Source organism: Tiliqua scincoides, chromosome 16, assembly GCF_035046505.1.
Source record: "Tiliqua scincoides isolate rTilSci1 chromosome 16, rTilSci1.hap2, whole genome shotgun sequence".
Lineage (NCBI taxonomy): Eukaryota > Metazoa > Chordata > Lepidosauria > Squamata > Scincidae > Tiliqua > Tiliqua scincoides.
This window is the reverse complement of record NC_089836.1, coordinates 1,411,376-1,436,375: the sequence shown is the minus strand read 5'-3', so window position 1 is coordinate 1,436,375 and position 25,000 is coordinate 1,411,376. Positions and strand designations below refer to the sequence as shown.

At 51.4% G+C, this 25,000-nt stretch overlaps 3 protein-coding genes across 7 annotated transcripts in view; 1 reads left to right on the top strand and 2 right to left on the bottom strand.

Moving 5' to 3' along the window:
• ENTR1 (endosome associated trafficking regulator 1) overlaps positions 1 to 438 on the bottom strand; it is a 13,630-nt gene extending 13,192 nt beyond the window's left edge. Inside the window, exon 1 of the mRNA XM_066610818.1 lies at positions 324 to 438. Coding sequence (XP_066466915.1) covers positions 324 to 381 — 58 coding nt within the window. The 5' untranslated portion in view covers positions 382 to 438. The remainder of the gene's footprint in view (positions 1 to 323) is intronic.
• A 3,120-nt stretch (positions 439 to 3,558) lies between these two features.
• PMPCA (peptidase, mitochondrial processing subunit alpha) lies at positions 3,559 to 14,010 on the top strand. Its single transcript, XM_066610651.1, has 13 exons — positions 3,559 to 3,671; positions 5,033 to 5,235; positions 6,554 to 6,633; positions 6,942 to 7,024; positions 7,186 to 7,280; positions 7,578 to 7,678; positions 10,220 to 10,483; positions 10,752 to 10,844; positions 10,939 to 11,057; positions 11,918 to 12,008; positions 12,330 to 12,392; positions 12,603 to 12,747; positions 13,433 to 14,010. The coding sequence occupies exons 1-13, from the start codon at positions 3,625 to 3,627 to the stop codon at positions 13,600 to 13,602; spliced, it is 1,554 nt and encodes a 517-aa protein (XP_066466748.1). The 5' UTR covers positions 3,559 to 3,624; the 3' UTR covers positions 13,603 to 14,010.
• Positions 14,011 to 16,791: 2,781 nt separating this feature from the next.
• INPP5E (inositol polyphosphate-5-phosphatase E) overlaps positions 16,792 to 25,000 on the bottom strand; it is a 15,533-nt gene continuing 7,324 nt past the window's right edge. For all 5 annotated transcript variants that reach the window (XM_066610694.1, XM_066610698.1, XM_066610697.1 and 2 more), the window contains 7 exons: positions 24,774 to 24,898; positions 24,479 to 24,598; positions 22,520 to 22,627; positions 21,630 to 21,791; positions 20,068 to 20,183; positions 18,503 to 18,639; positions 16,792 to 17,607 (listed from right to left, as the gene is read on the bottom strand). In XM_066610694.1, coding sequence (XP_066466791.1) covers positions 17,475 to 17,607; positions 18,503 to 18,639; positions 20,068 to 20,183; positions 21,630 to 21,791; positions 22,520 to 22,627; positions 24,479 to 24,598; positions 24,774 to 24,898 — 901 coding nt within the window. In that variant the 3' untranslated portion in view covers positions 16,792 to 17,474. The remainder of the gene's footprint in view (positions 17,608 to 18,502; positions 18,640 to 20,067; positions 20,184 to 21,629; positions 21,792 to 22,519; positions 22,628 to 24,478; positions 24,599 to 24,773; positions 24,899 to 25,000) is intronic.

Here is a 25,000-nt window from a genome sequence, read left to right as displayed (position 1 = left end):
AGTCTCCAGTCCCCCCTTCAGGATGGCTGGCAGGAAAGCATTCTGCACATGCTCAGAGACCCCCCTCAAGAGTCTCCAGTCCCCCCTTCAGGATGGCTGGCAGGAAAGCATTCTGCACATGCTCAGAGACCCCCCTCAAGAGTCTCCAGTCCCCCGTTCAGGATGGCTGGCGGGAAAGCACTCTGCACACGCTCAGAGACACTCGCAGAGGCGCTTTCCAGTCACTTCTCCGGCATGGCCGGCCAAGGAGCACTCTGCACATGCTCAGGGGCACCCACGCGAAGTGCGGAGGCGCCCCCGTGCGCCGAGAATGCTGCCCTCACCGCCGCTTCCAAGGCCGGGGGCGCTGGAGCCGGGCGGGAGGCGGCCCCGGCCGGACATGGGCGCGGGCGGGGAGGCGACCCAGGCGAGGGCAGCAGACCGCGCAGCCGACACCGCCCGGGGAGAGGGGCGTGGTCACACGAAGGGGCGGGACAGGCCCCGCCCACACCCGCCCTTCGGTCAACGCCGGCCAATCAGGGCCTTCCCTCTCCCAGCGGCGGGGAGCGAGTGGCCGCCCACAGCACAAGCCCCGCCCCCACGCGAGCCGGCCTATCATAAGAACATAAGAACAGCCCCACTGGATCAGGCCATAGGCCCATCTAGTCCAGCTTCCTGTATCTCACAGCGGCCCACCAAATGCCCCAGGGAGCACACCAGATAACAAGAGACCTCATCCTGGTGCTCTCCCCTACATCTGGCATTCTGACTTAACCCATTCCTAAAATCAGGAGGTTGCGCATACACATCATGGCTTGTACCCCATAATGGATTTTTCCTCCAGAAACTCGTCCAATCCCCTTTTAAAGGCGTCTAGGCTAGACGCCAGCACCACATCCTGTGGCAAGGAGTTCCACAGACCGACCACGCGCTGAGTAAAGAAATATTTTCTTTTGTCTGTCCTAACCCGCCCAACACTCAATTTTAGTGGATGTCCCCTGGTTCTGGTATTATGTGAGAGTGTAAAGAGCATCTCCCTATCCACTCTGTCCATCCCCTGCATAATTTTGTATGTCTCAATCATGTCCCCCCTCAAGCGTCTCTTTTCTAGGCTGAAGAGGCCCAAACGCCGTAGCCTTTCCTCATAAGGAAGATGCCCCAGCCCCGTAATCATCTTAGTTGCTCTCTTTTGCACCTTTTCCATTTCCACTATGTCTTTTTTGAGATGCGGCGACCAGAACTGGACACAATACTCCAGGTGTGGCCTTACCATCGATTTGTACAACGGCATTATAATACTAACCGTTTTGTTCTCAATACCCTTTCTAATGATCCCAAGCATAGAATTGGCCTTCTTCACTGCCACCGCACATTGGGTTGACACTTTCATCGACCTGTCCACCACCACCCCAAGATCTCTCTCCTGATCTGTCACAGACAGCTCAGAACCCATCAGCCTATATCTAAAGTTTTGATTTTTTGCCCCAATGTGCATGACTTTACACTTACTGACATTGAAGCGCATCTGCCATTTTGCTGCCCATTCTGCCAGTCTGGAGAGATCCTTCTGGAGCTCCTCACAATCACTTCTGGTCTTTACCACTCGGAAAAGTTTGGTGTCGTCTGCAAACTTAGCCACTTCACTGCTCAACCCTGTCTCCAGGTCATTTATGAAGAGGTTGAAAAGCACCGGTCCCAGGACAGATCCTTGGGGCACACCGCTTTTCACCTCTCTCCATTGTGAAAATTGCCCATTGACACCCACTCTCTGCTTCCTGGCCTCCAACCAGTTCTCAATCCACGAGAGGACCTGTCCTCTAATTCCCTGACTGTGGAGTTTTTTCAGTAGCCTTTGGTGAGGGACCGTGTCAAACGCCTTCTGAAAGTCCAGATATATAATGTCCACAGGTTCTCCTGCATCCACATGCCTGTTGACCTTTTCAAAGAATTCTATAAGGTTCGTGAGGCAAGACTTACCCTTACAGAAGCCATGCTGACTCTCCCTCAGCAAGGCCTGTTCGTCTATGTGTTTTGAGATCCTATCTTTGATGAGGCATTCCACCATCTTACCCGGTATGGATGTTAGGCTGACCGGCCTATAGTTTCCCGGGTCCCCCCTCTTTCCCTTTTTAAAAATAGGTGTGACATTTGCTATCCTCCAATCTTCTGGCACTGTGGCCGTTTTGAGGGACAAGTTGCATACCTTAGTCAAGAGATCTGCAACTTCATTCTTCAATTCCTTAATAACCCTTGGGTGTATGCCATCAGGGCCCGGTGACTTATTGATCTTTAATTTATCAATGAGGTCTGAAACATCTTCTCTTTTAACCTCTATCTGACTTAACTCCTCGGTCAGGAGGGGCCGTTCGGGCAGCGGTATCTGCCCGAGGTCTTCTGCCGTGAAGACAGATGCAAAGAACTCATTTAATTTCTCTGCCATCTCTAAGTCTCCTTTTATCTCCCCTTTCCCTCCCTCACCATCCAGAGGGCCAACCGCTGCTCTGGCGGGTTTCCTGCTTCTAACATATTTGAAGAAGCTTTTATTATTCCCCTTAATGTTGCTGGCCATGCGTTCCTCATAGTCTCGCTTGGCCTCCCCTATCACCTTCTTACATTTCTTTTGCCACAGTTTATGTTCCTTTTTATTCTCTTCATCAGGGCAAGACTTCCATTTACGGAAGGAAGCTTCCTTGCCCTTCACAGCCTCTCTAACTTGGCTGGTTAGCCATGCGGGCACTCTCCTGGATTTAGTGGAACCCTTCTTTCTTTGCGGTATACACCTCTGCTGGGCCTCTATTACTGTTGTTTTAAGCAGCCTCCATGCATTCTGGAGAGACTGGACTCTTTTTACCCTCCCTTTCAACCTCCTTCTAACCAGCCTCCTCATTTGAGGGAAGTCCGCCCGTCGGAAGTCAAGGGTTTTTGTTAGAGATTTGCCTGGTATTCTTCCCCCAACGTGCATGTCAAAACGGATCGCAGCATGATCACTGTTCCCCAATGGCTCAGTAACGTTTACATCTCTAACCAGGTCCTGCGTACCGCACAAAATTAAATCCAGAGTCACCTGTCCTCTGGTGGGCTCCGTGACTAGCTGATCTAAGCCACAGTCATTTAGCACATCAAGAAATCCGGTTTCCTTATCGTGACCAGAACACAAATTGACCCAGTCAATATGAGGATAATTGAAGTCCCCCATGATTACAACCCTGTCCTTCCTTGTCACCTCCCTGATCTGTTTCCTCATTTCAAGGTCCCCTTCCGATTTCTGGTCTGGAGGACGATAGCACACCCCCAGTATTACATCGCTGCACAAGCCTGGTAATTTAACCCACAGAGATTCTACCGTGGAGTCGGACCCACCTTCAATCTCTACTGTGCTGGATTCTATCCCTTCCTTAACATAAAGGGCCACCCCACCTCCAACACGCCCCTGCCTGTCCCTCCTATCGGAGGCAGAGGGCGTGGCCGCGAGACCGGTCCCGCCTCCGTGGCCCGGGAGATGGCAGGGACCGGAAGTGGTAAGGAGGAGCGCCGCTTGGCCATCGGAAGTGGGTCGGGGGCGGAGCAGACGTCGCGCCCCGCCCACCATCGGGCCAATCAGCCCGCGCGGCGTCAGTGGAGGCGCAGCGCCGTCAGGGAGCCAAGATGGCGGGCAACGTGGTCCGGCGGGGCGCCTGGGGAGCCGGCCGCAGGTGAGAGCAGAGGCCCGGGGAGTGGAAGTGGGGAGGAGGAGAGTGGCGGGGCCAGAGCGGTCGGGGCTGCTGCTCCTCCGCGCTTCCGGCCCCTCCCCTCCCCTTGGGGGCTGCCAGCCTGGCCGCACTTGCCTGGGAGTAGGCCCCATTGGCCACAATGGGCCTTGCTTCTGAGTAGACAGGTGGAGGGCGGGCTCTGGGGACCCTCCAGCAGGGGGAATGCAGGCAGCCCCTTCCCCCAGCAGGGTCCCAGGAGCAGCCCTTGGCCTGGGGCTGTGTGCAGGGAAGGCCCAGCCCTGCGCAGCAGCCCCCCAACACCAGCCCCCCAGCACCAGCACCAACCCCGCAGCAGCCCCCAGCACCAGAGAACAAGGAGCAGCATGTTTGACATTCACATGATCCTTGGGTGTTGCTTGTGTTCTCACAACAGCCCTGCGAGGCGGGCGAGGCAGAGAGAGGCAGAGCGACGGGCCCCAGGTCACCCTGCAAGCTTCACGGCTGAGCCGGGGTTGGGGCCTGAATCTTCCCAAGACTCTGTCCGGCTCCCAGACCGCTACCCCAAACTGTGGGTCCCAACTTCATTTTTGGTGGGTCGCCAAAGGGTGATGGAAAGGCCAGATAAGAAACTGCCCCAAGTCCTGAGGCTGTTTGTTAGAGCCTGTAGCTGCTGCTGCCCTGCAAGGAGCTGAGCTCCACGCGGTTGGCAGACATGTGTGGAGATGGACAGGTGCAGTAAAATGTTTTTCTAGATCTCCTTTTTAAAAAAATCTGTTTGGTGGCGTAGCTGGAGGGGGGCAGAGCACCCAGTCTGGCAGACAGCGGGCAAGCGGCCCTTTGCAGCTATTCCCCTGTACGGCTCTGTTTTGCTCCCCCCACCAGGAATGGCTCCAAAGGGAGGGGCTGCTTGCCCGCCCCCCCTCCAGCTATGCCACTGAGTCTGGTCAACCTTGGTGGGTCCCAACAGAGTGTTGTTTTAAAAAGTGGGTCCCCGGTGCTAAAAAGTCTGGGAACTGCACTGCAGCGTCCTGGCCATGGGCCAATGAAGTGAATTAACTCTGACTGTTAAGCTTCAGTGTGTGTTAAAATCCCCAGCGGGACACTCTTGTGCAGAGCCCCCATTTCCCCCCATGTGAGCCTGTCCATCAGGAGTCTCATTCTCTCCTTTCCAGTTCCCTTGCAGCCCCCCATTCCTTGCTCCCTTCTCTTGTGTGTCTCCAGTCATACAACCACTGGCTGGACTATGCCTGCCAAATTTTGGTCCCTCCAAACCTCTGTTGCCCTTGCACCCCATCCCTTCGCTGCAGCAGCCCCCACCCCACCCTGTGGTCTCAAGCTATCTGGTCTTCCTTCTTGTGCTCTAGGTTTGGACTGGTTGCGTACCGAAAATATAGCAGTGGGGGTGGCTACCCCAGTATCCCCCTGACGAGTCCTCTACCCGGTGTGCCAAAGCCCGTCTTCGCAACCGTCGACAGCCAAGAGGGTTTTGAGACAAAAGTGACCACCCTTGAGAATGGACTGCAGGTGGCTTCCCAAAACAAATTTGGACAGTTCTGTACGGTTGGGAGTAAGTAGCGTTCGGTTGCAGCTCTGGGTCCAGATTTCTCTGTGCACGCAAAGCCCAAGAGGTGCGCTGAAGTCTTGAGGCGAGAACATCCTCAGGTTTAACATGGAGCAGATTTGGAATTTGGTCTTGAGATCTCAGCTGCTCTCTGTGAGTCGGTGTCATTCTGGCAGGAGACCCATCTTCTGTCCACCACAAACAACCTTAACTCTGAACTCTTTCCACAGAGAGGCATTTGAATCTATATTTGTGATGCTGCAGCACTGCCTAACCAGTCCCTAGTACAGGAGGAGCCACATGTACAACAAGTAAACACCCCGGGTTTGCAGTGTGTTGCTGGGTTCAAGGAATTCTGAACTGGAGATGCTGTCTTTGGCATCTTAGCCCCCATAATGTGGGAAGCGGAAGCGAAGGCCCTCAGGAATCAGACCAAATTGCAGTACTGCTCTGGAAACCAGTTCCCTTGCAGTGAAGGTATGCAGTGAAGTAGCATCCCTGCTTTACAGTTTGGGGACACCCTGCCCCTTAACTCGTATTTTTGCTGTTTGCCAGAGAGCAACTTGGCACTTTGTAGAGGGCTGCACGTAAGAGCAAGCAGGGCCCTGCCCCAAAGAACTTCCAGTCACCATTTCAGCCATGTAGAAGGCACCAGAGTAACAAATATAATTATGCATTTTTTAGGCTTCAGGTGTTGGGAATGAGTTCAGTAGTGTTAGCTAGAGAGGAAGAGGAGACACCTTAAAGCAGGGGTGTCAAATTCGTTTCATACCAAGGACCAAACGGCATTCATGGTGCCTGCTGAGGGCCAGAAGTGATGTCGTTAGGCAGGAAGTGATGTCATTAATCAGGTCATAACAAAAAATAAGCACTTTTTTCACTTAGGAACTCATCAGCTGAAAATGACAGAGGAGAAAATACACAAATCTTGATCATATTTCAAGTTATGGGAGAGCCAATATTCATGTGGGCTGTCCTTATAGCAGTAACATCTCAGCAGCTGAGAGCCTGAGGGCTGGATAAAAAGCTTCCACGGGCCGCATCCGGCCCCCGGGCCTTATGTTTGACACCCCTGCCATAAAGCCTTTGAAGCCTCAGGAGCATCAAGGGAAAATGGGTGGCAGAGCTCTTTAAGAGAGCTGGAAATGGATGTCGCTGCAGAGTTGATAGAGTGAACAACAGTGGGAGCGTGACGTGATTTTGTGCTTACTGTTAAACTCAGCCGAGTTGAGATATTCTGATTTCACTTCACTGACACATTCTCTTTTGAGGGATAGAAATACTGACCCTTTTCTTTCTCTTCTTCCCTTCCGTCCCCTAACAGTACTTATAAATTCAGGATCAAGATACGAAGCAAAATACACTAGTGGCATTTCACACTTTTTGGAAAAGTTGGCTTTTTCTGTAAGTAATGTGGGTGGTAGTTCAGTTTTTCATCTCTCTGAAACCATGAGGGCTAGAGCCATAATGCCTCATTTTTAAAGGGAAAGAATCATGTAAAAGCCTGTGAACCATACTGTGGGTTCTTGGGGAGGGATACATTCCCCCATATCCCCCAGGACCTGTTTTGTGCCTTGTGTGCTCCTTTCTGTTAATAACTGTCCAAACTGTCATGAATCCTCTGTGAGGGTTTAGCAATCCCAAGAGTTGACTAGTAAAATGTGGTTTAAAACCAACGTCTGTAATGGCTTTTTCTCTCTTTTTGCGTTCAGTCTACAGCTCAGTTTGGCAGCAAGGATGAGATCCTTCTGACCTTGGAAAAACATGGTGGCATCTGTGATTGCCAGGCATCCAGGTACGTCTACATGATTTTAAGCACAAAACAGATCTTGCCTTGTAGAGGCTACAAAATTAAGGAGGAAACATGCAGACCTCTCAAATCAGGGCAACAGTCTTAAACTGAATTTCAGATTTAAGTCAGTCTTAAATCTGACTTCAGATTTGCTCTCCTCCCAGGGACACCACCATGTACGCTGTTTCTGCAGACACAAGAGGCCTGGACACGGTGGTCAGTTTGCTGGCAGATGTGGTGCTACAGCCTCGGTTGTCAGGTATGATAACGCTGGTGAGAACACCCCTCTGAGCCTACAGAGGTTGACATTCTGAGCTGATGCATGGTGTGGCATTGACAAGGACATGTGCAAGCACCACCACAGGTGTAGTGTAGTAGCAGCCTGGTTGGGCAGGTGGAGGAAAAAGACAGGAAACTGCTCCAGTAGAAAAGGGCCTGTGGGTGACTTGGCGCCTTGGGTTACTGTTTTGAGCTCCAGGAGGGACAACTGTACATCAGAAGTTTGGGCCTCTGGTAGGAGTGTGAGGCTAACCTTTGGCTTTTTCCCTTGGAATAGATGAAGAGATTGAGATGACCCGCATGGCTGTGCGCTTTGAGCTGGAGGACCTGAATATGAGGCCAGACCCAGAGCCACTGTTGACGGAGATGATTCATGCGGTAGGTCTCCCAGTGGCACCACCTTATTCTGTTCTGGGAACAGGTTTTGAGACTGAGATGCAACTTTTTGAAAATTCTCTCTGCTGTTCAGAAGAAGGCAAGGGGCAGGAAAGCGCCCAGAAGGCTCACTGCAGGCTCTCAGGGTGACTGGAGGGGGCTTTCTGGGCAGCATTGGAATGCCAAACCAGAATAGTGCATGTGGCTTTTTATCTCGGGTGCTTCACTCCTCAAAGACACGCATGGGGAATGTTTTGGGAAATAGTGTCTGCTCATCTCAATTTACTGGTGTTGGATGATGAGGTTTAATTTTGGGGCGGGGGTAGGGTGGTAGTGGTGAACCCTTAGTGTGTCTCTTCTGTGTTTTGTGATTTGGCTGCTTTATGTGATGTTTCCTGTGGGTTTTAGCTGGATCGGAATGCAGGTTCCAGCACAAAGCAGCACATGGGAAAGAGCATGAGATTATGAGCAAGGTTCTCTCAAAACCTATAGAGAGCCAGTGTGGTGTCAGGGGGCCCAAGCTCAAAGATATCCAAGTGCACATCTCCACTGCTTAGGCTAAGAGCAAGTTGTAGGCCCAACTCACAATGTTAGATAACACTGAATGTGTTTTTAACTTGTTTTTAATGTGTTTGTGTTGTGTTTTTTTAATTATTGTTGTGTGCAGCCTTGGGTCCCTTCAGGGAGAAAAGCAGGATATAAATATAGTAAAAAAAATAACTGCAGGTGAACTCAGAGAAGCAGCCCTCGAGGCCTCTTAAATGCGGCCCTCAGAGAGCCCCCAGTCTCCAATGAGCCTCTGGCCCTCCGGAGATTTGTTGGAGCCCACACTGGCCCAACACAACCGCTCTCAGTGTGAGGGCAACTGTTTGACCTCTCTCATGAGATGTGGGATGAGGGCTCCCTCCACTGCTTGCTGTTTCACGTCTGTGATGCAGTAGCGGCAGCAAAGGAAAGGCCAGCCTTGCTTTGTGCAAGGCCTTTTGTAGGTCTTGAGCTATTGCAAGACCTTCATTATTTCTTTACTCAGCGTGTGGTCGGTCTGTGGAACTCCTTGCCACAGGATGTGGTGATGGCGTCTAGCCTAGACGCCTTTAAAAGGGGATTGGACAAGTTTCTGGAGGAAATATCCATTACGGGGTACAAGCCATGATGTGTATGCACAACCTCCTGATTTTAGAAATGGGCTATGTCAGATGGAAAGGAGGGCACCAGGATGAGGTCTCTTGTTATCTGGTGTGCTCCCTGGGGCATTTGGTGGGCCGCTGTGAGATACAGGAAGCTGGACTAGATGGGCCTGTGGCCTGAACCAGTGGGGCTGTTCTTATGTTCTTTCATGGAAATTCATCTTTAATATATTTATTTATGTAAACTTATGTAAATTTATTCAAATTTTAAATGTAAATTAATTATTTTCTTCCTTGGCCCCCGACACAGTGTCAGAGAGACGATGTGGCCCTCCTGCCAAAAACTTTGGACACCCCTGCTTTAGACCAGTGGTTCCCAAACTATTTAATACTGGGACCCACCTAAAAAAAACTCACTGTACCAGCTACTCAAGCCTCTGTGGCTATAATGGTAATTGGGCAGCAGTGCTCCCCTAAAGAGCTCTGCAATGGAGTCCCAGCACTTGAGATTGGACCTGATTGTGTCCAAGAAGCCCATGGAGACGTTTTCACCCTCACCAGAGACTTTTTTTTGCCCCGGTCAATGACCTGCCTGTGGTATTTGGGGCTCATTGCAAGCTCCAAGGGAGCCCCATTGTTTGGGCAACCCTTGGCCCCAGAGGCTGGTCGAGTCTGGCCTCCCCTGTCATTTGCTCAGCATTCCAAGGCAGTCTGTTCTTATAGCTAGAAGTCTTGTCTTTGCGTTGTAATCTGGACACGCAAGTGTAGTCGAAAGACTCCCTCGTGCCAATCTTTTCTCCTTTGGCTGCTTCCCTGATTTCTTTCTGTGTCTTGGAGCCTCGGTGCCAAAACCCTTGGTGTTTTGGCAGCAGTGCCAAATGCTTTTTGGGCTTTTTTTTGTCTCAGGGGCTCTGTAAGGACATAAGAAGCGCCTCACTGGAGGCCCATCTAGTCCAGCTTCCTGTATCTCATACTGGCCCACCAGATGCCTCAAGGAGCACCCAAGACAAGCAGAGACCTGCATGCTGGTGCCCTCCCTTGCATCTGACATTCAGAGACAGCTTACTTCTAAAATCAGGAGGTTGCACATACCCGTCATGGCTTGTCACCTGGGATGGAATTTTCTTTTAGAAATCTGTCCAATTTCCTTCGAAAGGCATCTAGACCAGACACCATCACCGCATACTGTGGCAAGGGGTTCCACAGGTCAATCACACACTGGATAAAGAAATGTTTTCCTTTTGTTTTTCTCCAGAGCGGGTGATTTGCCTGACAAAGAGATACTGGCCTGCACTTACTTTTTCTCTTCACGCTCCTGGGATGTCCCTCCGAAGGAAAAGCAGTGTTTTGCCTTCTGAATTGCCATCGTTTTGTTTTGCCAAATCAAACCTCTTGGTGTCTTTTCTGCCTCTGACAGGCGGCTTACAGAGAAAACACAGTGGGGCTGAACAGGTTCTGCCCTGCGGAGAACGTGGAGGCTATCGACAGGACCGTCCTGCACTCCTATCTGCGCAATTACTACACGCCTGACAGGATGGTGCTGGCGGGCGTGGGGATGGAACATGAGCAGCTGGTGGACTGTGCACGGAAGCACCTGCTTGGAGTTGAGCCTGTGTGGGGGAGCAGCAAGGCCAAGGATGTGGACCGGTCTGTCGCTCAGTACACGGGAGGGATACTCAAGGTGAGCACACCAGAGGATCAACCCGCTGCTCTCTTGTGATGGTTCAGTGCTTGCCCAAAAGTGGCCCATGGGACATGCTCAGGTGGCAAGCTCTTTGGACCAGGAATTCCACATGGGAGAGACCATGCTGCTGTAGCCCTCTGCCCAGCCTCAGGGAACAGAGGGCTTTGGAGCTTGTGGAGGAGACATTTCAGGCCTGGTCTGAAGGGGTCTGCAGCCTGGCTTTGTTTCCCCTGAAAGGCTGATGGAGTTCTCTCTTTCCCCACAGCTTGAAAAGGACATGTCTGATGTGAGTTTGGGGCCCACCCCCATCCCAGAGCTGACCCACATCATGATTGGACTGGAGAGCTGCTCGTTTCTGGTAAGCGGTAGCCCTGGCATCCCTGGCCTGCTCGCGTGCTTGGCCTCCCCTCGAAGCACTGCTCTGAGCAGCTGCCTTTCCCCCTCTGGCCCAGGAGGAAGACTTCATTCCCTTTGCTGTCCTGAACATGATGATGGGCGGAGGCGGCTCTTTCTCTGCTGGCGGGCCAGGCAAAGGGATGTTCACGCGACTGTATCTGAACGTGCTGAACCGGTGAGTGTCTCTGCGGGGTGGCAGGGGCCTTCTTCACGCCTCGCCTCCTGAATCTTCGTCATTCTGCTTCGGTGGAAATTCCTCAGAGAAACAACATGTGTTCTTGTCTGAGAGGTTTGGGCAGAGCCAAGTTGTTGGATGTGAGGAAGGGGTGGCTTGTTTCGGCAAGCTGGTCTGTTCTCTCCTGACCTATGGTATGTACAGCGGGTCCTCCTCATCCTTTCACTCGGAATCCATAGATTTGAGCATCTGTGGCTGGAGGGCCTTGGAGGACCTCCCAGCTGTGACAGGAAGTGACTTCCTGTTGCATTCGGGAGGTTGGGTGCAGCCACCCCATCCCCTGTGGATTTAAGATTTTGGTATCTACAGGGGCTCCTGAATGGATCTACTGAGGGCCTGCTGTAGGTCTGTGCCAGCCTTTTTGTTTCAGGTCTTCTAGGGGTTTCTAGTATGGAGGCACCTACAGAAATAGGTAGATGCTGGCCGCTGCATTTCTGGTGCCGGCAAAGAGGGCATCTCTGGGGCATTTGCACAGTTGATGCAAGCGGAAACTGTCTCTACCATGAGGGTATCAGGACAGTGGCCTCTGTTGGGTGCCCACTCTGAAAGGAGGGAGGGAAAATGCATGGCTGTGGATGCCCACCACAGAATTATAAGGAGCATTGCAGCCATCCTTACAACAGAAGTTAGGCTTCTCTTGTCCCCTTACTGCAGATGGGAGGCTGAGGCCAAAGGTCACTCAACACATTTGTGATTCCCTGTTGATATCCTTTGTGTCGCCACTGCTGCCTTCCTGCCTGTGGTTAAAGGGAGGCAGTCTGTCTGGCAGGGGGTTGCTGAACCTCACCTTGTCCTTTCAGGCACCACTGGATGTACAACGCCACCTCGTACCACCACAGCTATGAGGACACAGGCCTCCTGTGCATCCACGCCAGTGCGGACCCCAGGCAGGTGGGTGGCTCTTCTGGACTTGCCCCCCAGCCCTGCTTCCTTCCGAGCATTGCTGTGGCTTTATGAGTTGAGTCTCTCCAGCAGCCTAGTGCTGTTTCTGGAGGCCGAGATATGCCCTCTCTACAAGCAACCCTGCTTCAGTCTCTCCCCACTGTGATCTTGGGCAAGGCAGGTCCTCTGTGTGTCCCTCTCCCCATTTGGCAGCCTTCTCAGAAGGACTCTGCCCCTGGGGAAGGCTGTTCATCAGATGAATTAGTAGGCACTTCCTGACATTGCAGCTGTTCTCCATTCACCTGTTTGGTTTTCTCTCTCCTTTTGCAGGTCAGAGAGATGGTGGAAATAATTACCCGTGAGTTCATCTTAATGGCTGGAGCAGTTGGAGAAGTAAGTTGATCAGGAAACTATTGGCCACTCTTAAATGAAAGAGGTGCACAGCCTGGTCAGAGTTTTAGATTCCTGGGAATGATTATTGCCCATGGTGTGTGTGTGTGTAAGGTTGTTTCAGGGCTTGGCTTAGATGCTCCAGAACTCTTGTCTTGTCCCAGCTATTTTGTTTGGAGGCCAGAACAAAAGCCAGATTCCTCTTCCTTCCAGGTAGAGCTCGAGCGAGCCAAGACCCAGCTGCAGTCAATGCTCATGATGAACCTGGAGTCCCGGCCAGTGATTTTTGAGGATGTGGGGAGGCAAGTGTTGGCCACAAGCACCAGAAAGCTGCCTCATGAGCTCTGCCTCCTGATTGGTGAGTGAGCCTGTGGGGCTGGCCCTGCCTGACTCTTGCCGTCTGCTGCCCTGGTGTGGCTGAGACCACGCCAGTTTCCACGGCTTTGCATGGGCCCTTATCTTTTCTGCTGCCACCTTTGGACGTGGCTGGAAGTAACTGGCATGGATCAGGCCAAAGGGGGGCCCCTCTAGTCCAGTTTCCTCACCGGATGCCTCAGGGAGCACACAAGACAACAAGAGACCTACATCCTGTTGCCACCCTCTTGCATCTAACATTCTGGGATAGCTAGTTGGCAACCTTCAGTCTCGAAAGACTATGGTATCGCGCTCTGAAAGGATACATACATTCTGGGATACACTACTTCTAAAACCAGAATGATGTGTACACCCATCATGACTTGTCCATGAGATGGACTTTTCCTTTAGAAATCTGTCCATTTCCCTTTGAAAGACATCTGGGCTTTCAGGTGCCATCACCACATCCTGTGGCAAGGAGTTCCACAGACTAATTACACACTGGGTCAATAAATATTTCCTTTTGTCTGTCTTAACTCTTCCAACACTCAATTTTAAGGGTTGTCCCTTGGTTCTGGTGTTGTATGAGAGGGAAAAGAACATCCCTCTATCCATCCCCAGCAATGCAGAGTGATTCAGCCTCTGCCTGTTTAGCAATGCCTGATGGCTTCTGTTTCACTTTCCTGCAGGTAAAGTAGGTGCCAATGACATCAAGAGGGTGGTGACGAAGATGCTGCGGAACAAGCCAGCTGTGGCCGCACTGGGGGACTTGACAGAGCTGCCCACTTATGAACACATCCAGGCTGCCCTCTCCAGCAAGGACGGGCGCCTCCCCCGCATGTACCGCCTGTTTCGTTGACGTTGCTGCGGCGACCCCAGGAAGCTCTCTGCGTTGCTGCTGGCTTTCGTGCAGACGTGGCCATGGGTGGGCAGAAAGGGCAAGCACGACTGGCACTCTTGGCACCCCGAGGGCTTGCGAGGGGGACTCCAAGGGCCTGTGGCTCTGAAAACAAGCTTCTTTTCTGCAAAAGGCTGCTGAGATTCGGGGGGTAGGGAACGTACAGCAGAGAAACAGCAGAAGGGAGCAAGGGCTTCCTCAGTGGAAAGAGCGCCCCCTGAGAACCAAGCCCCCATTTTGTGTTTCAGGTTTCAGTCTGTGATGGTCTGACTTAGATCAGGTGGCTGCATATCAGTGCCAGAGCCCTGCTGGACTCTGGTGGAAAATATGAATAAAGGAACTTAAAGGGTCAAGTAGCCCATGATACAATGTCTTGAGTTTTGCTGACCCATGAAACCTGCCTGCCAGGCTTTGCTCCAGGCGCTGTGGAGTGAGCCCATCTTTCCTTGCCCACTTGGGTTGTGGCTGTGAGTGTTTCTGGGGCTGGGTTAGAGAGGGGACTGTGGGAGGGAAGGAGAGGATGGCAGCAAACACAGCAAACAGACTGGCATTGTGATGGGGATGACTAAGGGGCAGGGCAGCCTGCTCTCTTGAGGCTCTGAATGGCACGTCAATGTGAATGGCAAAGGAGCAGAGCCCAAAAGCCTTACCTCTTGAGGGAGGTGCCCCAGCCCACTCATCAATTGGGTCGCGTTCTTCTGCACGTTGTCTACGTCCACTATGTGACCAGAGATGTGACCATTTCTTCCGCTTCCACTATGTGACCATTTGGAGATGTGACCAGAACTATATGCACTACTCCAGAGGTAGCTGGAGCTGTATCAATTTGTACAATGACATAATATCAGCAGTTTTATTCTCAATTCCTTTCTTGATCCTGAACATGGAATGGGCCTTCTTAACTGCTGCTGCACACTGGGTCAACACAGAGGTGTCCACCAGCACCCCAAGATTCCTCTCCTTATCTGTCACCCATGAGCCTATGTGAAGTTTTGAGTTTTTTGTCCCAATGTGCATTGGGGCAAACTTACACTGAAATGCATCTGCCATTTTGCTGCCCAGTTCGCAGAGAAGCTTCTGGAACTCTTCACACAATCCCTTCTGGTCTTCACCACCTGGAACGGTTTAGTGTCATCTACAAACTTGGCCACCTTGCTGTTTATCCAGGTCATTTATGAACAGGTTGAAAAGTAGTAGTCCCAGGACAGATCCTTGGGGCACTCTGCTTTTCACCTCTTCATTGTGAAAAATTGCCCATTGACACCCATTCTGTCTTTTCTGGTCCTCAACCAGTTCCTAATCCCTAAGAAGACCTTCCCTCTTATTCCCTGACTGTGAAGTTTTCTTGGCAGCCTTTGGTGAGGGACATTGTCACATGCTTTCTGAAAATCCAGATATACAATTTCCACGGGTTTGTGTGCATCCACAGGCCTGTTGACCTTTTCAAAGAATTCTAAAAGGGTCATGAGGCAAGACTTACCCTTACAGAAGGGTATACTTGCAACACCAGGTAGAACGTTACACGGTCTCTTCAGGACCCTTTCCCCTTGTTAAGGTTTTTAAAAATTATTCTTTTGTTTTTGAGTTCTAGGTGCTTGGAGAAAATACCAAACGATTAGGTCAGAAGTTGAACTTTGTTATGGACTTGTTCACAAAAAAGGAACATTTAAAAGAACCAATTAACTGTTCACCAAATTTCTATGTGAGCTGTAATTAAAGTATTAAAAAGAAATCATGATGAGGTGTAAAAGTTCTCTGTATTTTGACTATAAATAAAAATTAGCCATACCCCAGCCAGAGTCAAATTTGAAAAAACCATTTTGGGTTCTGTAATATGACTAAGGGCGCAATTCTATCCTACAGGTTTGCGCTGTATCCAGTGCAGGATAGGTGCCCTAAGTGGCTCAGCCAGAGGTAAGGGGAAACTTTTTCCCTTACCTCTGGGTAAGGCACCCTGGCCCAATGGGTCTCCTAAGACCTGCACCTCCTGAGATGGCACAAGTCTGAGGAGAGCAGAGTGGCTTGAAGCTGTTCCAAACTCCTCAGGAATGGGGGTTGGGATCTGGCATAAGATCTGGGTCCCAGCCCTGTCCCCTGCTCCCCACCCAACCCATGCCAGCGTCTTGCATTGGAGCTTCCTCCTTATTCTGGCCACCTGGACCAGCGAGCCTTTGTGGTGCGCTGAGACACTTGGCCAACAGACTGAGGCTAAGAGCAAAGAAGGAAGGCCCACAGCCAGGGAGACAGACCAGGGACAGGCTGCACTTGCTCCCAGCGTGGAAGGGATTGTCACTCCCGAATCGGCCTTTTCAGCCACACCAGACGCTGTTCCAGAACCACCATTCGGAGCGCGATACCACAGTCTTTCGCGACTGAAGGTTGCCAACAGCAACAGGCATGTTTGCAACCCTGCTGGGCCGGTGCGACCCAAGTGCAGGTCAGGATTGCGCTGTAAAACGGTTTAACTTAAAAGTTGAGTTAAAGATAAGCTAAAAATTGAACTTAAAAAGTTAATATGCATTGGAAAGAGTTTTTAAAAACTTTTTTTTAAATCTTAACAAGCTTAGTGGCAGGGGTTTTGTGTACATTAAAAAAAATTCTTTTGGATGCCATTTTGGTTGTTCCCATAATTTATATGAGGTCCCTATTTTGGTCCTTTTTTTTTTTTTTTTAACCTGAAAGTACTTTAAAGTCCCCCAAATAGACCTGAATTTGGAGTACGAGCCCACAGTCTGTTGTGGTTCAGTTATACAGTGGCAAGAGCCGAGTGCTTGACTGCAACTACCTAGTGGGACCCAGAGAGCAACTTGGCCACCTTCAAGCTTTCTCCTTTGGCCTGCTGCCCACCTCTCCTTGATCACTGACTCCTTTCAAGTCTGACCCTCTCTTTTTTTAAATACGCCTGGGACTAGATTAAGCTATACTTATTCTGGAACACTTATGAGGGATGCAGTATTTGACACTACCCCATAAGACCGTTGTGAACCCTCCTTGTTTGGCAGATAGTTGGGGAACACCCAGAGTCCTGTGTTCTTGGGACGATGTGGAGCATTCAGGAGCAAAGAACAGGCCATGCTGGGAACAAAGGTTTTAAACCCTGCTTTTATTTGTGAGAAGGAATTCTGACCCCCTCCCCAAAGCATGGCCCAGAGCAGCAGCAGGTTCCCCCCCCCCACACACACACAGGGCAAAAGGCAAATTCCAAATGCAGGAGTCACACCGCTGGTCACAACTGTCCAGTGTTGCAAGTGTTGAAATGTGGATGTTCCCCCTTCGTGTGCAGAGCTTTGCCGCTGCTGGGGCCAAGAGGCGGGCAGCAGGTCCTGCCACACAGCTGCCATCATCTTAACCAGTTCTTAAAAGAATAAAAATGAGAGAAAACCTGCTTTTTTCTGCTGGGGAAAATGGACTTCTCCTGGTCAGGCTGCAAGGCAGGCAACATGTGTCCCCCATCACCACTTCAAGTAGCAGAAGGGACTGTTCTTTCTAGGCTTCAGAAGACTTTTGGGTCCTGAAACCTGCTGTTTCTGCTTCAGGAAGGAGAAGAAATCAGGAGTAACAGAGTGTTCCTCAGATGGTCCCCAGAGGCATCCTAGAAAACAGCACTAACCAGAAGTTGTCGCAACCCAGGAACCCCTCTTTGCAGACAGATTTCTCACAAGGCTGCAAGAAGGGTCTCGGGCCAGCAGCTCAGGTCTGCTGCCTCCTGGCAAATCAGCTCTCTTCCTCAGGCAGAGCTGCCTCAGGGTGACCACCCTTCACTCCACCCACTGGACTCTCCACTGCCAGCCACCTGTCTTCCTTGGAGAACCCTATGCAGGTGGCTTTAGAGGTCAGGACACAGAGCAGACGGTGCTAGATTTCTGGTCCTTCAACGCCCTCTTCTTCTCCAGCTCTCTGGTGATCCTTCTTCTGATTCCCGTCAAATACAGCTCTCGGTCAAACTGGCCTGCGGCAAGCGGAATGCTGGAAGAGACACAGTTGCCAAAGTCAGGGGGGCCACAGCCAAAAGCTCCCTGGCCAAGCTAGACAAGGTTCAACTCAAACAAGCCCCCTTCATTGCTGTTCCCCCGGCAACACCCAAGAGGAAAAAAAATGCCCCCTTGGTGGAGGAATTCAGCACTATGAACCAATGCTCACAGTAGTGGTTCCCAAACTGTAGTGCAATGTCCTCAGGCTCCACAGCAAACTCAGAGTGCTGCCATCTTGGCAGTGGCTGGGAAAGCTGGGAAGAAGAGGCCAGTGGGGATATCATCAGAAGAGCCCTGCTGGATCAGGCCAAATTTGGAAGGCCAAAGCTTCCTACATCTTACAGTGGCCCACCAGTTGCATCAGGGAGCCCACAAGACAACAAGATTCCTGTATCTACCTCTGGCAAACCAGGAGGTTGCACATACCCATCACGGCTTGCAACTTGTGATGGACTTTTCTTCTAGAAATCTGTCCAATCCCCTGTGCCAGATGCCATCCTGAGGCAAGGAGTTCCACAGATTAATTACAAGCTAGGACATCCTGACAAGGTGCTGCAACCATGGTAAGTTCGGGAACTGCTGCCTCACAGAAAGGTGGAGTGATCACTCTGCTACTTGGCTGGCTGGCATGTTAGCCTGTGGAGCCCTCTATAGGGAGGGTAGGAGAGACCCAGCTTGCCTAGTTCTGGCATGGTCTCTCTCTCTGAGAATGCACCAACAGTGTTGAAGGTCAGGAGCCACTGACACGATGTACCAGTCTGCTTCATGCCCAGGAGCTCCTTCTCCGAAAAGCTGACATACCCAACACATTCCAAGTGCTGGTCAGCGTTCAGGGCGTTCTGCCCTGCCATGATGACCCCAGATGTTGCCCCCCACGATGCAATACTCACTTATCTCTCCCGGGTTTCACTTTGACACGAAAGAGCCCGTACACGGGCCGGTGGTCTGACGTTTTGACCCCAAGACAAGAAGAGTATTTCACAGTCTGGATGTCATCCTTTTGGCGGCTCCGGAATATTACTCGGTCCTGAGAAGGGCACAGGGCAGGTTAAGAACCAGAGGACAGAAAGAGACAGCAAGAAGTGAGGGACTTCCTTGCATATGTGGGAGGGGGATTCCCCTTTGATGACTGACTCCTCCCACCCTCCTCCAGGCAGCAGGTGCTTTGCTTTCTCTGGAAATGTGGGGATTTTTCTCCCTTTCCTAATGAGTTAAAATAAAATGGTTGGCAACCTTCAGTCTCGAAAGACTATGATATAAGCCTACAGCGCCCGGTATTCCCAGGCGGTCTCCCATCCAAGTACTAACCAGGCCTGACCCTGCTTAGCTTCCGAGATCATGGTATAAGCCTACAGCAGCCGGTATTCCCAGGTGGTCTCCCATCCAAGTACTAACCAGGCCTGACCCTGCTTAGCTTCCCAGATCATGGTATAAGCCTACAGCGCCCGGTATTCCCAGGCGGTCTCCCATCCAAGTAATAACCAGGCCTGACCCTGCTTAGCTTCCGAGATCATGGTATAAGCCTACAGCACCCGGTATTCCCAGGCGGTCTCCCATCCAAGTACTAACCAAGCCTGACCCTGCTTAGCTTCCGAGATCATGGTATAAGCCTACAGCAGCCGGTATTCCCAGGTGGTCTCCCATCCAAGTACTAACCAGGCCTGACCCTGCTTAGATTCCGAGATCATGGTATAAGCCTGCAGCACCCAGTATTCCCAGGCGGTCTCCCATCCAAGTACTAACCAGGCCTGACCCTGCTTAGATTCCGAGATCAGACAAGATTGAGCATGTGCAGGGTAACAGTAGAGGTGGGAGAAAACAGTGATAATGAAATAAAAACACACAACACCTCTTTCTGCACTTCTCATTTTTGTAAAAAAACACACACAAAAAAAACCCCAAATCTGCAAAAAGATAAAACTGTTATATTTGCTTTTTATTTATTATTTAATGGGGTGGGGTACATGGTTAATGACTGTGACTTGATCTCCTGACATGATACCACCTATACCACCTACCTAGCACACTTTTAAAGTGATTATGACTCACAATGTGAATTTTGAATAAAAGCACACAACACTGCTTTCTGCACCTACCTTTGGAAAACACCAAAATCCATGAAAAAAATAAAACCATCCACCTCTGCTAATGAGATGAGCCATATTTATTCTCTGGGGAATTTGGCGAATAATTTCAATATTTGGCCATCTCAGTCTCAGATCCCCACACCACTGAAGGGAACTGCAGCATGTTCACAGACAGGGAAGCCACATTCATGGCACCAGTACCCACTGTGGGTTCACAGTCCATCCAGGAGGACCAAACCGAAGCCTTGGCCTCTGCTAGCACCTCTCTTGAGCATAAAGTTCTTCCTTGCAGCCTGGTGTTGGAAAAAACATACCCGAGGGACATTGACCACGCCCAAGTATTCCCTGCCCCGCTGCCAAGTCCGTACCGTGTACGAGGGCGTCCTCTGCTTGGTGGTTGTGTCGTAGGTGTCCCGCCCCACATCAAACTTGTAGGAAGGACGGAAGCGGATGGGGGGCTCTTGGAACCCCTTAAAAATAGACCCTGTTGGGAAGAGACAGCATGAAGGGTCAGGTTTTCTCAAGGGTACCATTCCCAAATCCCACTGTGGGAAAACTGCAGAAGCTGTAAGGGCAACACACTTCTTTTGAAAGAACAGGAGGTGATGTCAGAGTGGGAGGGAAGGCCTGGGCCTCTGACAAGCAACTTGAGATAGCAAGTGGCCTGTGTGAGTGGCCCTCCATGACCACTGCAGACCATGATACTGAAATCATAAGTGTGGCCTCCCAAATGCCGTGGAGGGAATCCAGCAGATCGGCACATGGGCAGCGGTAAAGAAAATGTCTTGTGGGCTGCGTGTAGCACTTCTGTGCAAGCTGCCTGGTTTGCTGCATCACCACATTTCAAAAGGGATATAGTGGACTTGGAAAAGGTGCAGAAGAGACAAACCAAAAAGATGACTGGGCTTGCGCACCTCCCTTATGAGGAAAGGCTACGGCACTTGGGGCTCTTCAGCCTAGAAGAAAAATGACACCTGAGGGGGGGGTCATGATTGAGATGTACAAAATTATGCAAGAGATGGGAAGTTCTTTTCCCTCCTCAATACCAGAACCAGGGGACGTCCACTAAAATTGAGAAAATATTTATTCACCCAGTATTAATTGACCTGTGGGAACTCCTTACCCACAGGATGTAGTGATGGTGCCTGGCCTGGATCCCCTTTCAAAGGGGATGGGACAGATTGATGGAGGGAATCTCACAGGAGATAAGCCATGATGGGCATACACAACCTTCTGGTTCAAGAAGTAGACTGAATGCCAGATGCAAGGGAATGGCAGGTGTCTTGTTTTCCTGTGTACTCCCTAAGGCATTTGGTGGGCCACTGTGAGATAAAGGAAGCTGGACCAGATGGCCCCCTTTGAACATAAGAACAGCCCCACTGGATCAGGCCATAGGCCCATCTAGTCCAGCTTCTTGTATCTCACAGCAGCCCACCAAATGCCCCAGGGAGCATAAGAGCAACCCCACTGGATCAGGCCATAGGCCCATCTAGTTCAGTTTCTTGTATCTCACAGCGGCCCACCAAATGCCCCAAGGAGCACACCAGATAACAAGAGACCTCATCCTGGTGCCCTCCCTTGCACCTGGCCTTCTGACATAGCCCATTTCTAAAATCAGGAGGTTGTACATCCACATCATGGCTTGTACCCCGTAATGGATTTTTCCTCCAGAAACTTGTCCAATCCCCTTTTAAAAGCGTCCAGGCCAGACGCCATCACCACATCCTGTGGCAAGGAGTTCCACAGACCAACCACACGCTGAGTAAAGAAATATTTTCTCTTGTCTGTTCTAACTCTCCCAACACTCAATTTTAGTGGCTGTCTCCTGGTTCTGGTGTTATGTGAGAGTGTAAAGAGCATCTCCCTATCCACTCTGTCCACCCACTGCATAATTTGGCTTGATCTAACGGGACTCTTCTGATGTCCTTACCATTGTCCATTTCCTTGGTAAGCTGGTCGTACTGCAGTAGCTTAGACACGTCTGTCTCCAGGCCCTGGTTGAGAATCTGCTCCACGACCTCCCGTTCCTCGCTCAGGCGGAAATTGAAGTCTCCAAACCAGAAGACGTGGTCAAAGCGGGTCGTGACATCCGCTGCAGTGCCAGGCAAGGGAGGGAGAAAGCCTTGTTACGGGGAGCAGCCTGGGCCAGGCCCCAGACACAGGTGCTGAAGCATGAGTGCTTGCCACACACCAGACTTTACAAACCCACAATTCCTGCCCTCCTTGCTGAAACAGGACCACCCCTTTGACACTCACTGGGAGTGAGAAGACCACCTGATAGCACCGTTCAGAAACACCCCCTTCAGGTCAAGGCATGTCAGGTGCTCCACGCCCCAGTTCCCAAAGTTCTTCCCTCCCTCCTCTAAGGTTTGCTGAAGCCCCAGCAGCTTCTGGTGTTTTCCCCTGGGAACTTCTGCAGACAATGGAGAACAAGCATCTCTCAACATGCAGGCGCACATAAAACATGCTGAGAATGTGCAGGGGCTTGTTACGAGTTGGGACCTGAAGCCCCCCAGAGTGCAACAAGCTCAAGCTCAGTCAGTGCCTGAGGGCAGGAGAATCATCAGGCCTCATGTTCCCATGAAAAAAAACAGGACAGAAGGGTCACTGATTGAATTTGTATCCTTGGAGAATACACAACTGCCTGCCTGCCCCACCCAAACCTGGGCATGCCCCCTTTCCCCACACAGCCCAATCACTGCCTGCTTCCAAGAGAAACCTGTTCGCCCTGGTGCCAACACTGATGTGGGAGCGGCAGCAGACTGGCCCTGCAGCCCATCTGCATGCCAACGCCGTACTTCTGGCTGCCCAGTTACTCACAGGGGCTGGAGCGGTAGGGGTTGGTGTCTGGCAGGTTCCTGGGCAGCGCAAGAGCCTGGATGGTTTTGTTGTAGTCCAGCACCCTCTCGTACACTTTGCCATCGCCAGCTGAAAGAGAAGACATCTACTCAGGGCAAGGTCTCCCCAGTCCCTTGCCTCAGAGCAAAACTCTGCAGTGGCACCCCCCTTGGGATGCCGCTGCCCCCCCGTGTGCAACTCTTCCCCCTCTCCACTTACCTGGAGCACACGGAGCCTCGCGTTGACTCCAGAACGCACCTGGGAAGTCTACTGAAGCTTCCCCAGGCTCTTAAACTGTGCTTCTGGCAAACAGGAAGCACCGTTTCCAATCAAGCCGGGAGCCTCAGAGAGGCTTCTGCAGTCCTAGAGGTGCGTGAGGCTCCACGCCTGGGGCATTTGCCCCTTTTCATTAATGGCTGGTCCGCCACTGGGGTAGAGGGGAGCTAGCACTGGTGGGGAAAGCAGAGACTTCTAAGCCAAGAAGAGGACTGGCACCGTCTCCAAAACAAAGGCCCAGGTTTCATTTTCTCAACGGTAGAGAACCAAAGGAAGACCTCACAAGTGCCTGAGCAGGGCAGGACTGATCAGTGGTGCTGAGGGAAACGTGGCTAGGCTGGCAGGACAAAGCAAGCAAGTTCAGCCACACCATAGCAAGATCCAGGCCATCAACGAGACAGAGAAGGTGTCTTGTTCTGCAGTGGAAAGGTTGCAATAGGAACAAGAGGGACCAAGGCCCGGAGACGGGAGGCTCAGGTGAGGGATGGGTCATTTGCTCCTCAGCAGGGCAGGGCAGGCGGTGTCCTCGCCATTCCCCCAGCTCCGGAGGTTTCCCCAACATGCCCTCAAGCTTCCTCTCACAGTGAGCAGGATTAAAACTAGCTCATGCAGAGGAAAAGAGCTGGCCTTCCAGGAAGAGGCTGCAGCTGTCCAGCAACTGCCCTGAGGAGGACAGGGCCCTCAGGCTACGTAGCCAGACCCTCCTGCACTCCCATCTCCGTCTGCTCTACTCCTCGGGGCTGGAAGCCGCTTGCCAGGTGCCTGTCCTCCGTAGTAGATACAGGCACAGGAGTCCTTATCCTCCACACTCCCAGCACCTTTCAGAGCTGATGCCGGCAGTCAAGTCCATCATTCTGGAAGAGCCACTCTTGGCGCACAAGTGAGGCACGTCAACGTAAGAACATAAGAACAGCCCCACTGGATCAGGCCATAGGCCCATCTAGTCCAGCTTCCTGTATCTCACAGCGGCCCACCAAATGCCCCAGGGAGCACACAAGACAACAAGAGACCTGCAAGGCTTCCTGGGAATTGTAGTTAAGAACATAAGAGCAGCCCCACTGGATCAGGCCATAGGCCCATCTAGTCCAGCTTCCTGTATCTCACAGCGGCCCACCAAATGCCCCAGGGAGCACACCAGATAACAAGAGACCTCATCCTGGTGCCCTCCCTTGCATCTGGCATTCTGATATAACCCATTTCTAAAATCAGGAGGTTGCACATTCACATCATGGCTTGTACCCCGTAATGGATTTTTCCTCCAGAAACTTGTCCAATCCCCTTTTAAAGGCGTCCAGGCCAGACGCCATCACCACATCCTGTGACAAGGAGTTCCACAGACCAACCACACGCTGAGTAAAGAAATATTTTCTCTTGTCTGTTCTAACTCTCCCAACACTCAATTTGAGTGGATGTCCCCTGGTTCTGGTGTTATGTGAGAGTGTAAAGAGCATCTCCCTATCCACTCTGTCCACCCCCTGCATAATTTTGTATGTCTCAATCATGTCCCCCCTCAGGCGCCTCTTTTCTAGGCTGAAGAGGCCCAAACGCCGTAGCCTTTCCTCATAAGGAAGGTGCCCCAGTCCAGTAATCATCTTAGTCGCTCTCTTTTGCACCTTTTCCATTTCCACTATGTCTTTTTTGAGATGTGTGAGTCAAGGTACTCACACGTGAAATGGGAGGTGATGAAGAGGAAGGACGTGCCGAAGAAGGTGAAGCAAATCCCCAAGGCGCCTTTGGTCTTGATCTGAGACACAATGCGTGTCGTCACTGTGGCATATTCCACCTCTGTTGGCAGAGAAAGAGAGAGAGAGAGAGGGAAAGAGAGAGAGACTCAGAAAGGCTGGAGGGCTCCTCGGCAATCTGCAGAGTGTCCCATGACACACGCTTTGGAAACCTCTGAGTTAGAATGAATTGCCTGGATTTTTGAAACACTGAAACTGCAGTGGGTGGGGAAGAGTACCTGAGCAAAACCAGATGAGGTCCCTTCTCAGGAAGACTGACATGTACAGCACCCCGTGGGCGGCCGCATACAGCATGACATAGTGGGGACCCAACGTCTCCTGAAGGCGTATCTCCCACTCCCGCCTGGAAGAGAAAGAAAGCAAACCCTGGCTCCCTCTTCCATGGGGAGGATTGGATTCTACTGGACCTCACTGAGATTCTGCCGGGGGACGGTGGATGGGAAGG

Bases quoted from the DNA above. Each gene is read 5' to 3' on its own strand.
- PMPCA (XM_066610651.1), top strand. From the start codon at position 3,625: ATGGCGGGCAACGTGGTCCGGCGGGGCGCCTGGGGAGCCGGCCGCAG. The intron at 12,393-12,602 runs GTAAGTTGATCA...TCTTCCTTCCAG, and splicing joins TGGCTGGAGCAGTTGGAGAA to GTAGAGCTCGAGCGAGCCAA. The intron at 12,748-13,432 runs GTGAGTGAGCCT...ACTTTCCTGCAG, and splicing joins TGAGCTCTGCCTCCTGATTG to GTAAAGTAGGTGCCAATGAC.